At 41.9% G+C, this 13974-nt stretch overlaps 1 protein-coding gene across 11 annotated transcripts in view; it reads right to left on the bottom strand.

Moving 5' to 3' along the window:
* The window catches only part of kmt2cb (lysine (K)-specific methyltransferase 2Cb), a 69149-nt gene that overhangs the window by 45746 nt on the left and 9429 nt on the right, over positions 1-13974 (bottom strand). For 9 of the 11 annotated variants that reach the window (XM_079349252.1, XM_079349249.1, XM_079349254.1 and 6 more), the window contains exons 2-7: positions 11520-11708; positions 5584-5672; positions 2716-2863; positions 1782-1988; positions 265-374; positions 38-147 (exon numbers count right to left, since the gene is read on the bottom strand). In XM_079349252.1, coding sequence (XP_079205378.1) covers positions 38-147; positions 265-374; positions 1782-1988; positions 2716-2863; positions 5584-5672; positions 11520-11707 — 852 coding nt within the window. In that variant the 5' untranslated portion in view covers position 11708. The remainder of the gene's footprint in view (positions 1-37; positions 148-264; positions 375-1781; positions 1989-2715; positions 2864-5583; positions 5673-11519; positions 11709-13974) is intronic. The other 2 variants (XM_079349251.1, XM_079349250.1) reach the window with 1 other exon arrangement.

The following is a 13974-nucleotide window of genomic DNA, read 5'->3' as shown; positions in this document are numbered from 1 at the left end:
ACACCTATTAGTCCTTGGATGTTCTCTCATGACTCACCTTTGTGCTCCCTGAGTCAATGGCTCTGTCCACATTAAGCAGAGATTGTCCCTCGCCCTCACAAACACCTTCAGACCACAAGGCACAACTCTGATGTGCCCAGCATTGCCCTGAAACGCAAAGGGTAAAGTGAGATTAAAAACAATATCTTTTGCATCTTTTGAAAGTCAGCTCTCCGGCTTGAGTGGTTACAAACTGGTCTCAATGTGTCCATCTATGGATCTCACCTGACTTAAAGAGAGACTGGACATTGAGATCTTGTGGAAGGCCAACATGAGAGAGCTCATCCCAATATCGACTGGTTGGGTCTGGTTCTTCCTCGCAGTTTTCAGACCCACTGAAACAAAGGAAAAAGGTTTGCAGAGAAAGCGGGTCAGCAGAGGTCTTTGTTTTGAAAGAGAGAGGGAAAAAAAAGGACACCTAGAAGATGCAATAGAGAGAAACGGACAGTCTGAATCGACGAAGGGATATATCCAGAGTGGAGACAGAGTGAGAGGACTGTGTAGTTTTTTTTTTAGCAAAAGCCAAGAGAAGAAGACATAGAATGAGCTGGGGGGAAAAATGTTCGAGAGCAAATAAAAAGGATGTGGGGGAGGAGGGAGAGGAGGAAGAGGAGGAAGAAGAGGGCCATCTTGTTTGGTGTGTGCACAAGAGGCTGGCTGTTCTGTCTCATAAAATCTGTTGAAAAGGATGTGTTTCCCTGAGTCCCTGGCTTGAACTAGTGAGCTGCATAGCATGCGGAAAATGTGGAGAGGGAGCATTAGCATTTAAAAAGGACCTAAGTTCCAGTAAACAAAGAAACGGCCAAAATCAAGAGACTGCTGTCTGGAAACATGATGGCACACTCATGACAGGAGCGGCCATGACAGTTTATTGTTCGCAGCTTGAACTTATCATCACCCTAAAATGACGTTTTCCCACCTCCTCACTTTTCCCACTCCGTCCTCTACCTCTGCCTCTCTGACAAATCAATATACAACCCCCCTCCCCCCGCCCCCCCAATATGGCTAAACAGAGGACCAGCCCCATTGACCAAATGACCAATCACACAGCAGCAACACAATGACTACTGGTTGGCTTGGCATGAGGCCAGACTCATACGGCTCCCACTGCCCATTACGTCACCGGGGAGCCAAGAGAGATGCCTGATTGGTTCCAAAGGGGCAAAACAAATTAGGCTGCAGTTCAAAGACACCAAGGAGGGTCCCTTTGTTGGCAGAGAGTGAAAATATGTGGATTTTTTAACACACTTATTACACACACACAGGAAAGGGCTCGTGTGCATCTTTCACCTCCCTGAACCGAGGAAGCACTGACCGCTAAGGGCAAAGTAATTATTCAGCCTTTAAATGACAACAACCTGTTTAGTCGGAGAGGCCTTTTAGTGAGGGAGGGTTTATGTGCCTGCTTTTTCCTGTGTTCCAGGTCATACATTTGTATAACATGTGGCCATTTTAAAACTACCACTTTGATCTTTGTTCAACAGAATATCCCACTCAGGATAAAAACTGCTGTCATACGTTTGGTGAAGAAAAATCTAACCCAAAAATAATTCCAAATGGCCAAAGTAAGACAATTAACACCTCTCCAACATCAGTCATCATTGCACAGGGGCCAGGGACAAAAACAAGATCGGAAGAAATCCTCGATTCTTGCAGCATTTTTTCCCCCAACTACAGGGACTCATCACCGTCCCGACCGACTCTTACTATTTGTCACAACGGCATCAGTCGGGCCCACTTACCTCGTCTTTTCCCTCTGTCCTGAGGTGGTCTCTCCTGCCACTTTTGGCTGAGTGGTTGTGTCGACATCACTGCTTTCGCTTGTTGAGCCTCCTCCATCCTTGTGGCTGAGGAGTGCTTCAAGCTCAGGCGTGGTGCTGAATGCTCGCAGCTCGCCCTGACCCAGCAGGCTACGGCTACCACAGTAACAGAAGGCACAAAGACGCTCGCTGAAACAAAGAAAGTGGGTGGAAAGGGGGTGTTTAATTATATATACCTACTGCGACTTAATGCAGCAGCACGGATGTCACCATGAATTAAGGCCTCTTTCTTCTGGGACTGTCTGGGTAGAGCAACTTACATATAAACACACAAGGCCTACATTTATGGAGCAGGTGCACACAATGTGACATATAAGAACCAGGCGAGCTACTATCACACATACATCTTAACCTTTAGCCTTGACTCACATATAAAGAAGATATTCATTGAGAACAGAGTCAACCATTTAACCACATTTTGAATCAAACTATTTATACCTGGATATGAATGGGCTGTGGACTCCTTGTGTAATTGGTCAGAGACTAATGGCCAGGAGATGTAAACGTTTGGATATATAATGTGAGGCAAATATTTATCACTTCTTTTAAGCACAAGATGGACTTGTTAATAGGATCCCAGGAGATGCAGCTGGTCTCCTCTCCATCACCAACATCGATAACAGAAACAGGCCAGGAGATTGATTACAACCTTTAACAGAGTGGCACCTGGGAGGAGTGTTCTGCCGCCACAAGCTGACGACTCCATTTCAATTTACACAAGCGAGGCTAACGTCACATGACTGGACACAAACGTTCAGTTGCATTGCAAATCTACACATACTGTACGTATACAAACAAACAAAAAACACACGGTTCACAAACAGTAATGGTTGAGGGGAAGTTCAGTGTCACGAACCTGCTTTTGACTTCTCTACTCGTTGGGGCAGATGGTCCGGCTGAACTCTCAGCTGGAGGGCTCTGGGTCAGAGGAGAAGTGGGCTTTTCATGCTCTGGCACTTCAGCGGTCACCAATTCCTCAGTTTCCACTGGCTGGATAGTTGTTTCTTATCGGAGAAATAATCAAACAAAGATCAGCATTGAATCCATCCAGAGTACTTACATTATAGTCAGTTCAACACTGGCCTGGCTGCTCTTCAATAGAGAGGGCTTTAAAAAAAAAAAAACAGCATGCACTTTCAGACAGACGCAACCCATCAGAAGGCAGGTTGATTGGATTCTAGTGAGTTTCCTCCAGGTCAAAAACAGGCGTTATTAATGAGATAGATGTTAAAATGTGGAGAACATATGCTCAAGTACTGATTACAGTAAACCCACTGGGGACATCATGCTATTGTACAGAATAGCAATTACAATGAAGGCAGCGAGAGGGAAAAAAAAAATAAAAAATCAAAGCAGCAGAAATGTCTGAAGAAGTGTGGTTTCATACTAATAGAGATGACTTTGCCTAAAATACAACTGAACCCAATTTAGTTGCTTTTTACGAGTGCTTGTGATCTAAATGAGAAAAAGAAGCCAGATCCACCGTGCTAATCATACCAAACGCCTCCCAAATGTACCTCTTGCTGAGACTTTGGGCCATGCAACATTTTATTAACATTTCAGTGATGTAATTAGGCTAATAGTGCAATGATTCAGTGTCGTCTGAATGAATAGCACGAGCACACATTCAGGCTCATTACCTCATGATAACCAAGAGCACCTTTTTGTGCTATGAGAGAGGTGATAAATAAAAACTTTGTACTTTTATTATAAACTTTCAATACATCCACACACTTCAAATGTCAAGTTACATATATGCTCAAGTAGGTTATTTATAGAAATTTTTAATATTGCTTTAATCTGACAAAGACCTGAAGGCAGAGAGAGCAAGCGCGGGGTTTTTTGTTTTTCATGAAATTAGTAACTAACTAACTCAACTACATGTTCATTTAAAAATATATAATAACATATACACGAATTGCGGTTTTTAAGCTGCAAACAGCAACAACATTTACTTTGCGAAGGGTTAATACTTTTAAAAAAAGACAGGAACACAAAACACACACATTAGTTTCGTCATCACAAAGCATGCAGCATTTGCTCACTCAATGAGTCGTAATTTGTCCACCTTGAAACTCAGTGTGTATGTTTTTTTTATTTTATTTAACCTTTATTTAAGCAGGTAATTAACCCATTGAGATCAAGATCTCTTTCACGCGGCCAAGAGGGCAGCAGCTCACGTCATGATAAATAGTACACAATGAAACAGTTTACAGACAATAAGTTAAGAAAAAACAACAATTGCAACAAACAGTTTACAGATAAAGTGCATAGTCGTGATGACAGGTTACAATTCAGACACACAGCCGCTGTCAGATTGCCTCACGTTTTTGGCCTTTAAGATCCAGCCAAAGGCTTCAAGCGAAATGAGGTCGGCCATTTTCAAGTCATTTTGGAGAAAAATGTATGTATGTAATAGCCAAAGATGTCACCAGACAGTTTTCGGAGTGAATACATGCAGTACACATTGCTTAATTTAGTCAATAGAGCAGAGGCCATGCATACAGGTTTCGAGCCGTGGCTAATTTGCAACCCCTTTCCTAGCGACAGGCTCAACCACGGAGCATGTACACCAATTTTGGTGAAAATCTGCTCTCTGTTTGGGTTTTTCTCCCCTATGGTTGGATTAAAATACGCCGCCCCTTTAGCGCCCTTTAAGGCCCATTTCCTGTCACACGCTGAACATCCATACCAAGATTTATGATAAGTGGACGTACTGTTAATGACCATTTCTCTGATAAGCTCCACCCCTCTCAAAGCTTATTGGTCAATGTCTTCAGAAATAAATAAGATTACACATTTACTAAGCTTCATCCAATGAGCATCAACAGCAAAGTTGGTACCAATTAGACCTACAGTTAAAGAAGACAGTCTAAAATATGATTCCACTTGTGTCATATTTAAAGTTAATTTGACTTACAGCGTGATGGGCGTGGCTTTTTCAAATGTTGACCATCTGACTGATTGGGTTCATATTTCTTGCAAAGCTAATGCGTATCATACACAGTTATTATGCAAAGTTTCATGTTTTGACCTCGTTCCATCTCAAAGGATATTGAGGTTGGTAAAAGACACATAACTATAATAACACATCAAAGCAATGTTGTTTCAATGAATAGAAGCTGGAATAACCTAACAACTGCATTTTTGGAATATTCAAAAACTCGGTACATTTGCCTTTTTATGTAACACAACTCAGACTTAATAAAAGTAAGCTAGCGACAGGCAGAATTTCACTCCCCAATATCTGTGGCACCGCCAACAGCGGCACAGAGATGTATGAAAATGGAAGGCAGGATCACGTGATGTGATGTACACACACAAAAAAAGCACATAAATGGGTCTGGAGAGACTGATGGGATTTTAAAAAGCTTTTAGAGGGCATTAGCCTTGGGCTCTTTCCCACTGCACCTCAATGCCAATCTCAGAGCAGGAGGAGAGATGGAAGCAGTAAGGGGAGGAAGAAAAAAAAAATACACACCCACTGCAGCTTCACAGCTCAGGCTAAACCCTTTCAATTACAGCCCTAAAGACGCATGGGGTGCCAAGAAAAAGCTCTCATCCATCCGTTCTCCAGGAGAGGGAGACTCCTCTACCTTAACTAAAATGCCCTTTCCAATCACTCTCTGCATGCGGCTGCCTTGATGAGCAGGTTCAAGTTTTATATCACTCTAACAGGACTAACGTGTATCAAAAAAAAAGGGGGAGGGGTGTAAAAGCTCACCTGTGTCCTGCGGGCCAGAGGACTCTGTTATCTCAGTCCCATCCATGCTGTCCTCCTCGTCCACAACAGCCCTCCCTCTGGTGCGACCCCTAGGGGGAGGAAAGAAAACAAACATGTGAATGGGGGCAGTGAAAGAGGAATAGGAAGAAAAGTGCCTGGGTTTCCCTCTTGATGGGGGGAGAGGCAGTGGTACGTCCATGAATTAGTTAAATATAGTCACAGCTGTCACTGACTGTTAATGGAGGCACTCAGGCTACTGTAAAGCAGAGAGGGTAGGGGGTACAATATAGACCGGTATGGAGTTTAAAGATGGAGGCTGGTTATTACAAAGAGCTATACTCAGGTAATTAAGGTAAAAAAGCAGTGAAACGACTGGACGTCTAGTGTGGCAGTTACATCTTTATGACTGCTGCGCACACACCACAACTGAAATGTGTGCGCTCAAAGTCAGATTAGCATTGAACAAACACCTTTAGCATTTTCGATCCCTTGAGGGATGACGACTGGTGAACGAGCTGAACCCAACATGATCTATTTGAATTTTAAGTAGAGACTGTAATTGTATGATAATATAAGTTGGTAATTTAAGATGCTACAAACAAGTCTTTGTTCATGAATGAGCATGAGTCATGTTCTGTAACTTCATCTTTAAGGTCTTATAATTACCATTACTCAGGAGCTCCCCACACAACTGTTTCACCTATATTACGATACAGATATTGCAGCCTTGAGTATCTGATAACAGCACGAATCATACATACTTTTATGACTTATTTTGTAGTGTGGAGTCAACCACAGTAGGTATGAAAAAAAAACAGACCGATTTATTATGAACTAATTAGTTACATAAATTTTAACTTTCAACATAATTTCTACAGTATTCTACAACTGAATGAAATAAATTAAGAATAAATTACAAGAACCTGAAAAATAACCCAAATAAATCCAATAAAAACAAATTATACTTTATAAGTCTGTTAAATGGTCTGCTCATATTCGTTTTCTGGCTGATATCAGACCGATACCAGCTACCAAATACCGATGTCAATATCGAATCGGGCTCACCTAATCATTAGAGGCTGAGATGTTCAATAAAGTGATTATTGAAGCTTTGGACAAAACCAAGGATGTGGTTAATAAACACTAAGAATTCCTTCAGTAGATCTGGATTATCATTAATAAAGCAGTGTACATACTAAAAGATGACTCAGCCTTGATTACCCCCTTCAGATCAAAGTCAGCAAACACAGACAACAGAAAACGCAAAGCATAACGTTGGATGGAAGTCATAAAAGCAGGGCCAACTTGTTTATTTGTGGCGACAACATAAATGTTTATTATGCACATCTTGTAAAAGGTACCACAATCAAACTAACGAGGAAAAGATGTCCGCCATGTTTGTTTACTTCAACTTTGTGTTTCACTTCGCAACCAGTCAAGTCTTGAGAGTCGAGACTCTGGCTGTTGCTGAATGAATCTATCATTAGTGTTGAACTGGTCATCTAGTTGCACACCACACTCTATTAGAAGAAACCATAACATCTTCATTCATTCATTATTTGCCGTCATGAGAGCTGCCTAACACTTTCTCAATCGTTTACGATTTTTAAAACTTTTTCCGTGTGTGCCGGGCTTCCTTCTCCACACAAGCAGATCACATCGACATTGACTGAAACGAACGAAAAAAGCAGAATGAGATGAGGTGGGTCAAGCTGCTGTGAGCAGAGAGGTTTATGTGTGCAGGTAAGAGAATGGAAGAAAGCCCGGTGAGCAGATGGATGTAAATCACCAGTTTCATTAATGTACAGCCTTACATTGATTCTTTGCACCACCATGCAATATTTTTCCGTACATGTACACGAGAGGTTGAGATACCTGAGTCACGATACGATATTATTGCGGTTTGAAACATTTTACGATATGCTGAGAATTGCGATATGCTGCAAACAAGCTTTTTTTTTTTTTTTTTTTTAAACTTCCCACAAAATGAAACTAAATCAAAGACTCTTCAGTCAAATCAGAAAACAATCTCAGTCTATTCCCCTCACTTCAGTCTTTTTATTTCTGTCTGATGGGAGTCAAGCCCACAGACGGACTAACGCTGTGATCAAAGTCAAACCCAGTAAAAGGCTGAACTGTTGGGATTTCAGTCTGATCAAACTTGAACATGAATTGTTAACAATGCAACTCTACATTCATTCTGCAACAATTGCCTTCACCAATAAAACACTTAAATAGCATATTTACTATATAATAAAAATATTGATTAAATTATATTATTAAATATTCCCCACCTCACACCAACACGTGGAAATAGTTCATGTAGCCACTCGTACAACACACGACTCATCCTCATTGCCCACAATGAAGCTTTATTTAAATAAATGCTTTTTGATTATTTCATGGAATACTGTGTCCTCATGCTAGTTTGCGGCTGCAGTAGTTCAATAGAAGGCACTTGTTTTGGGAACCAGAGGGTCGCCGGTTCAAGATCCGATGCAGACTAAAAAATACGGAAGTTGTTGTGGTAGCTGGATAGTTACCAGGGCACTTCCTGCCGAAGTGCCCTTGAGTATCAAACCACCTCTGTGTGGTAGCGCCGCTCTAACATCTCTCCACTAACGCATGTCCACAGGTTCTGTTTGTGCACATGTGAGACGCATGTCCAGAAACAAAAATAGCAACTGATTGATGACTGTAAACCCAAATTTCCCTCAGGGATTAATAAAGTTTTTTCAAAATAAAAATAAAAAAAACCCATTGAATACTCTTTTTACTGTAGATAGGGTTTGTTCAAGAGGTTATTGTGAAGAGGTATAATATAATAAAAAACATCCTGCCACATACTGACACCACAGGCATGATGCAGAATGTCAAACAAGATAATCAGGGCAAGCTTCAAACCTGGTGAAATATTTTACTTCCATGTGAGAAAGAAAATGCATTCATTAATGCTGAGCACGGTGCAGCAACAGTTTGAGGTGGAAAAATTGCAAACATCAAGTCAGAACTGTGTCTGGCAGACATACCTCATCTAAAAGACTTTGAGAAACAATGAAAGAAAAAAAAACCTTCAAAGTTTATTGGGATACCCCTTCTCATGCGTCCTTCAGAGTGACCCACATGCATTTTATTACAGATCCTATCCAGAGATCCTCCCGAGAGTCGAGTGCTCGACAATTGTTATCCCGGCCTTTTCCAAACTCTTCCACTGTCATCAGAATTTTTAAAACACGACTCTGCAACCCTCCCCATATATTACAATATGCGCCCTGTCAGCAGATCAAGCAAACGTACATTTCAGACTATATGCCCCCGTGCTAACTCACAAGGATGTGTGCGCACACGCAATCCTCTTTAACATACAGTATAGAGAGATCTGCCAGTCTCGGGATCCTCCAATGGGACCTCTGTTAAACTAATCTTGGCAGCGCCATGTGGATGGAGTAATTATCAAGGATACAAATTAAACGGCTACATCAATTGTTAGCATGCTAAGTGGGGAGAGCAAACACGAACGAAATGTGAGCGTGTCTCAGGGGTGCGGGGGCAGCTGAGGGGGGGGGGATTCAGGGGGTTGGATGTGAGGGAGGAGATGCACGGATGGAGGGGTGGGCGGTAATTTTCGGTGCCACTGAAGAGAGAAATCACAAATGGCTGGATGCCAAACCGACCCCTCCCTCTAAATGACTTCCATGTAAAGATAAGGAACACGCTGGAACATAAGGAAGGCCAGAAGAGACCTCCAGCAATGTTGGATTAAACATCATTACCTGTGAGCTCGAGTCAAACGCAGACATCGTATTCACAACATAACCAAACTTCTAAAGAGAGCTCTTTCAATGGACATGGAAACATCCGACTGCAGCTGCAGAGCAAAGTTTCAGCTCTCGGCCTTGAAGTTTGTGCATCGCAGAATCTGAATGAATACTGAATGAGGCGCAGCATCTTTTTCCAGATTAACCAACAACATTTGATAACAGCATTAGATATTAGAAACACACTTCTAATATCGGCAACAATTAGGTTCTGTGTAGCATCTGCACAGACAAACACAAGAATCAAAAATGACAACTGATCAATATGCAGGTACATGAATACATCTTTGATGCAAATGAGCCATTTGCTAATCCATCCAAAATTAACTGTGTTATTATCATATGTCACACAAATGTTAAACACTTCATTGTACTACTGCTTTCGTGGGAAGGGGCTTCGAGGGATTGGCACGGCACAGAGGTCACATGCATGTAAAATAAGTGCTATCCGCCTTGACCTCGCTAAATGAGCAGAGGAAAAACTCGTTTCAGCGCATGACATTAGCGTGATTCTGATTTCAGGGTGGCAAATCCGAATGCACAAACTGGTTGTGTGTGACATTTTCATCTATGAAACCACAGCCCGGTGTACGCGCGCTCACACAAAGCGCTCACTGGTGTCAGTGACGTCTTTACATAGACTGCTCGTCGACGTTTAGCTGTAATTACATGCGACTACGCTAAAGGCATCACATTTCTGCATTCAGACCGCCACTCAATCCACTGAAGAAAAAAAAAAAAAAAAAACACTTAAGAATAACATTCAACCCCATACCCTGCACAACTTATCCCCCCACACTCCACCCACAGGGAGGGAGGGAGGGAGGGAGGGAGAGAGAGAGAGAGAGAGAGAGAGAGAGAGAGAGAGAGGCAAAAATAATGCTGTTGTAAGTAGTTCCAGTCAAGAGGGTGCTGCCTGGAAAACCAGACCTGGATCAGGCTGCTCTAAAAGGGGCCGACTAGCAGATGGAGCGTGGGCAAATCTAGTAATTTTCAGCAACCAGATCTACAGAGCAGTTTTCTGACACATCCAGCTTTGTCACGAGCAAACGGGCTTTTTTAACACTTCTAAATGGTAATTTTAATATTATTTACACACTCGTCATTTCTACTAAAGAGGAAGCCAGTTGGTCAAAACTGTCAAAATAATCTGAGGATAATTCAAAGCTGAGAAGATGCGCTTTCAGTGTGTAAGAGACAGGACAACAGAGCATATCACTAAGAATTTATTGTCATGTGTTCGTGTGTGTGTGTGTGTGTGTGTGTGTGTGTGTGTGTGTGTGTGTGTGTGTGTGTGTGTGTGTGTGTGTGTGTGTGTGTGTGTGATTAAGCACTTCTCTTCTTCTTTAGTATCACTTCAGTTCATTCAAATAAAAAAATAGGCAGTTTAAAGCCAGAAGCTATCCATTCCTTTACGGTGTACGGCAAGTCGTACAATGACCAATTTGACCGTGTTGACTTGGTTGTTCATACATCCGTCAGTTGAGCTCTCGTCGTCACAGTACAATCCAAAGCAACATGAACTCAACATTGGGCAATCTGGAGGTGCAGAGATTCAAATTAATTGAATTTCAAATGTGAAAGCTAAATGATATCCACAGTGAGCTAAATCATTTTCTTATTGTGGTCTCGGACCACCGACACTCACAAACATTTTTTTTTTATTTTTTTTTTTATAAAGAGCGGCAAATAAAGAAAAAACGCATTTCTCCAGATGGATGATTCCTGACCAGATCATCAGCATGGTCATACTTCCACTGTGGCATTAACGCATCGTCTGGATTCTTGCAGATTAAACGATCCATTGGGAACAGAGTATTAAGATTGATTGAGAGGACAGACTAAGGAGAGAGTTAGGAACCGTGGGGGCATTATATATTACAGAGCAGCTCTAAGCTGCATTATATGTTGGTATGGAAATACAAAGAAGCTAGACACTGTGCGCAATGCCTAATGAGAAATGTCTAAGCTTGCTTTACCTGAAACCAAGCTGCTTTGGTACTGTTAATACCGTCTCAATGACAAGGTCTTCTAAATGTAATTCAACTGGTCTGAGCCCATTAAACTGCAGTATGTATGTGGTGAGATGACTCTCAATGTTGGAAAAAAAAAACCTACTTCTTTCTGTTCTTTGCTGTGGATGAGGGTGTTGCTGCGGGTAGGATGGCAACAGCATCCTTACGCGGCCTGCCACGTGGTCGCTTGTCTGCGTGGGCAGGACTTCCTGTGGAGGTGGCCCCTACACTGCTGGAGGGCGGTGAGGGTCCCTGGTCAGAGGGTTCCACAGTCTTATCCTCTGATGCCATTCTTGAAAAAAAAAAAAGTTTGAAAAAAAAAAAAGTTTGAAAAAAAAAGGGTGTTACACTGTTTGCTTACTTTAACTACTAAGTTTTCACACACCGAATAAAGACATTTTTTGAATTATTTTATAGCTACATGGGTCTCTATTTTTCCTGCGGTGTGCTGTGTCTGGAGGACAGCAGTCGTAAATTGTACGTTATGAATGAAATGACAACTAATGGTGCACAAGGGTATGGCTCTTTCTAAAGAAAAGTCTACACTACACTTCACTAGACATAGAGCGCTGTGAATTTCCATTTCTAAGTCAAATTAACGATGCGACCAAATAGCTAAACGTCTCCTTCAGTGATTTAGGCAGAAATGGGAAAACAGGGGGTGCAAAAAAAAAAATACAGGGGGTGCAAATTTTTTTCAGTGTCACTCACGGCGGCGCGGCACGGCGGAGCGGAGGTTTTGTGCTCCCTAACACACTGGTTTTGAAGAAAACTGAATAAGTCTCTAAATGGTGCATTCGGTTCAATAAGATACATTGTTACACATTTTAGTTTTCACATTTTAGTTTTCCCAAGCTTGATTATGTTGATTTACTGTACAGCCCCTGCCCAGACACACCCCTTCATCATTTGACTGCAACTCACTTGGTTCATGTTGTCTAAGCCCTTTGTTGGCCCACTACTTCTATCTGCACTTTCAAACAAACAACAAACAAATAAATTCATAATATTACATGTGTCATCCAGTAATAATAGATCTCTAGACCTCGATAAGTCAATCATCTGTCAGCATTTTCGAATGTGGCGCTGACCCGAAAAGGTGGAGCTAAACCCTGCAGTCCGTTGATTGTTGAAAGAATCGTCACTTCCCGTGTTACGTCGGTAAACAAAACTCTGCCATGTTTAAAGCATTGACTGTAACACACAGCTGATTGTTTACGTGTGTATTTCTCCTCGCCGCTCACAGCCTTCTCTGAAACAAAGCTTGATTGAGTTCTTGTAATAAACAGTCACATGCCAAAGACAAAGTGGATGAACTGCTGGATGTCTTCCAGCGTTGGTTCTGTTTATGTAGCGTTTTTCTCCTTTGTTGAATTTATTAATTAGCGGTTAGCTGTTAGCGGTTAGATGCTATCATATGACGCTATTTACATAGCGGCTATCGTCATCTGGCTGACACGCCGTCTACCAAATAGGGCACGGGTGGCTGTAGAAACGTAAACGGGATTGGGTTTACGCTTTTCAGTACCGATATTCTGCAAACAAATTCTTTGCCAGAATTAGAATGTAGCCTAATCTGATATTTAGCGCACCGTATAGAAACCTGTGTAATATGCACGTCTATTAAATGTAGATATTTGCAGGGCAATTTGACAATTTCAAGGCTGCGTTTTTTTTAAAAAGCGGTTTGGCGACAGGCTAACTAAATCTATGGTCTCCTATGACTCGGTAGAGAACACTCTAGTCTGTAGTCATCACCAGTTCGTTGGAGCCAACTTGAAGCCTTCTCCTTTCACAAAACTTAACGGAAGCATATCTACAGTCGCCATATTATTAGCAGCCTGATCATCTCTGCTCTGATATCATCACAGCGATGTGGGATTACGCCTGCCGTTTCTTCTTGCGCTTTAAGTGCATTTGGGTAACCACTAACCTTCTTTCTTATATTTCTATGATAGGCAAGTTTAATGCCCCGCATCTTGCACTGCACATTGTCGTTGTTTTTGTTTTTTTTCTCAAAGTACTTTAAGCATCAGCACACTGGTCACAGCTGACATGGGGCATATCTATCAGACTGTGTTTGTCATATCCTCTAGCCTTTTGGATTAATGTGTCCTTTGAGAGTTACCGTAGCAGTTGTTTTTTGGCTGTAATCCGGCTCACTGTGCACGTGTGGAAGTTCCATAAAACCTTGTCTAAAGAAGTGATACCTCTGTGTACCACTCATGATCATCTTACTGGGTATATTTAGTAAACCAAGAAATTTTCGGTTACACGTGCAAGCCCAAATGAGATGCACTATTGTAGCCTAAAACGGCGCATGCACACACGGACAAAGAGATGTTGACAAGACGAGAGTAGTGCGCCGACGTTTAGTGCGAATCTGTGACGTCGCTGGCAACACGTCCAACTAACTTGAGCACTTCTTCACCACGTGAACGTAAATATCACTGCAACTCGAGAAAAATAAAATAAAAATGACCCTGGAGCAAACACAAGTCTCTCCTTTGCATTTAAACAGCCTTTTGTTAGTAATTCTGAACGGGCCGAAGCCATAA

The sequence above is a fragment of the Symphodus melops genome, assembly GCF_947650265.1.
Source record: "Symphodus melops genome assembly, chromosome: 7".
Classification (NCBI taxonomy): Eukaryota; Metazoa; Chordata; class Actinopteri; order Labriformes; family Labridae; genus Symphodus; species Symphodus melops.
This window is presented reverse-complemented; position numbering and strand designations above follow the sequence as displayed.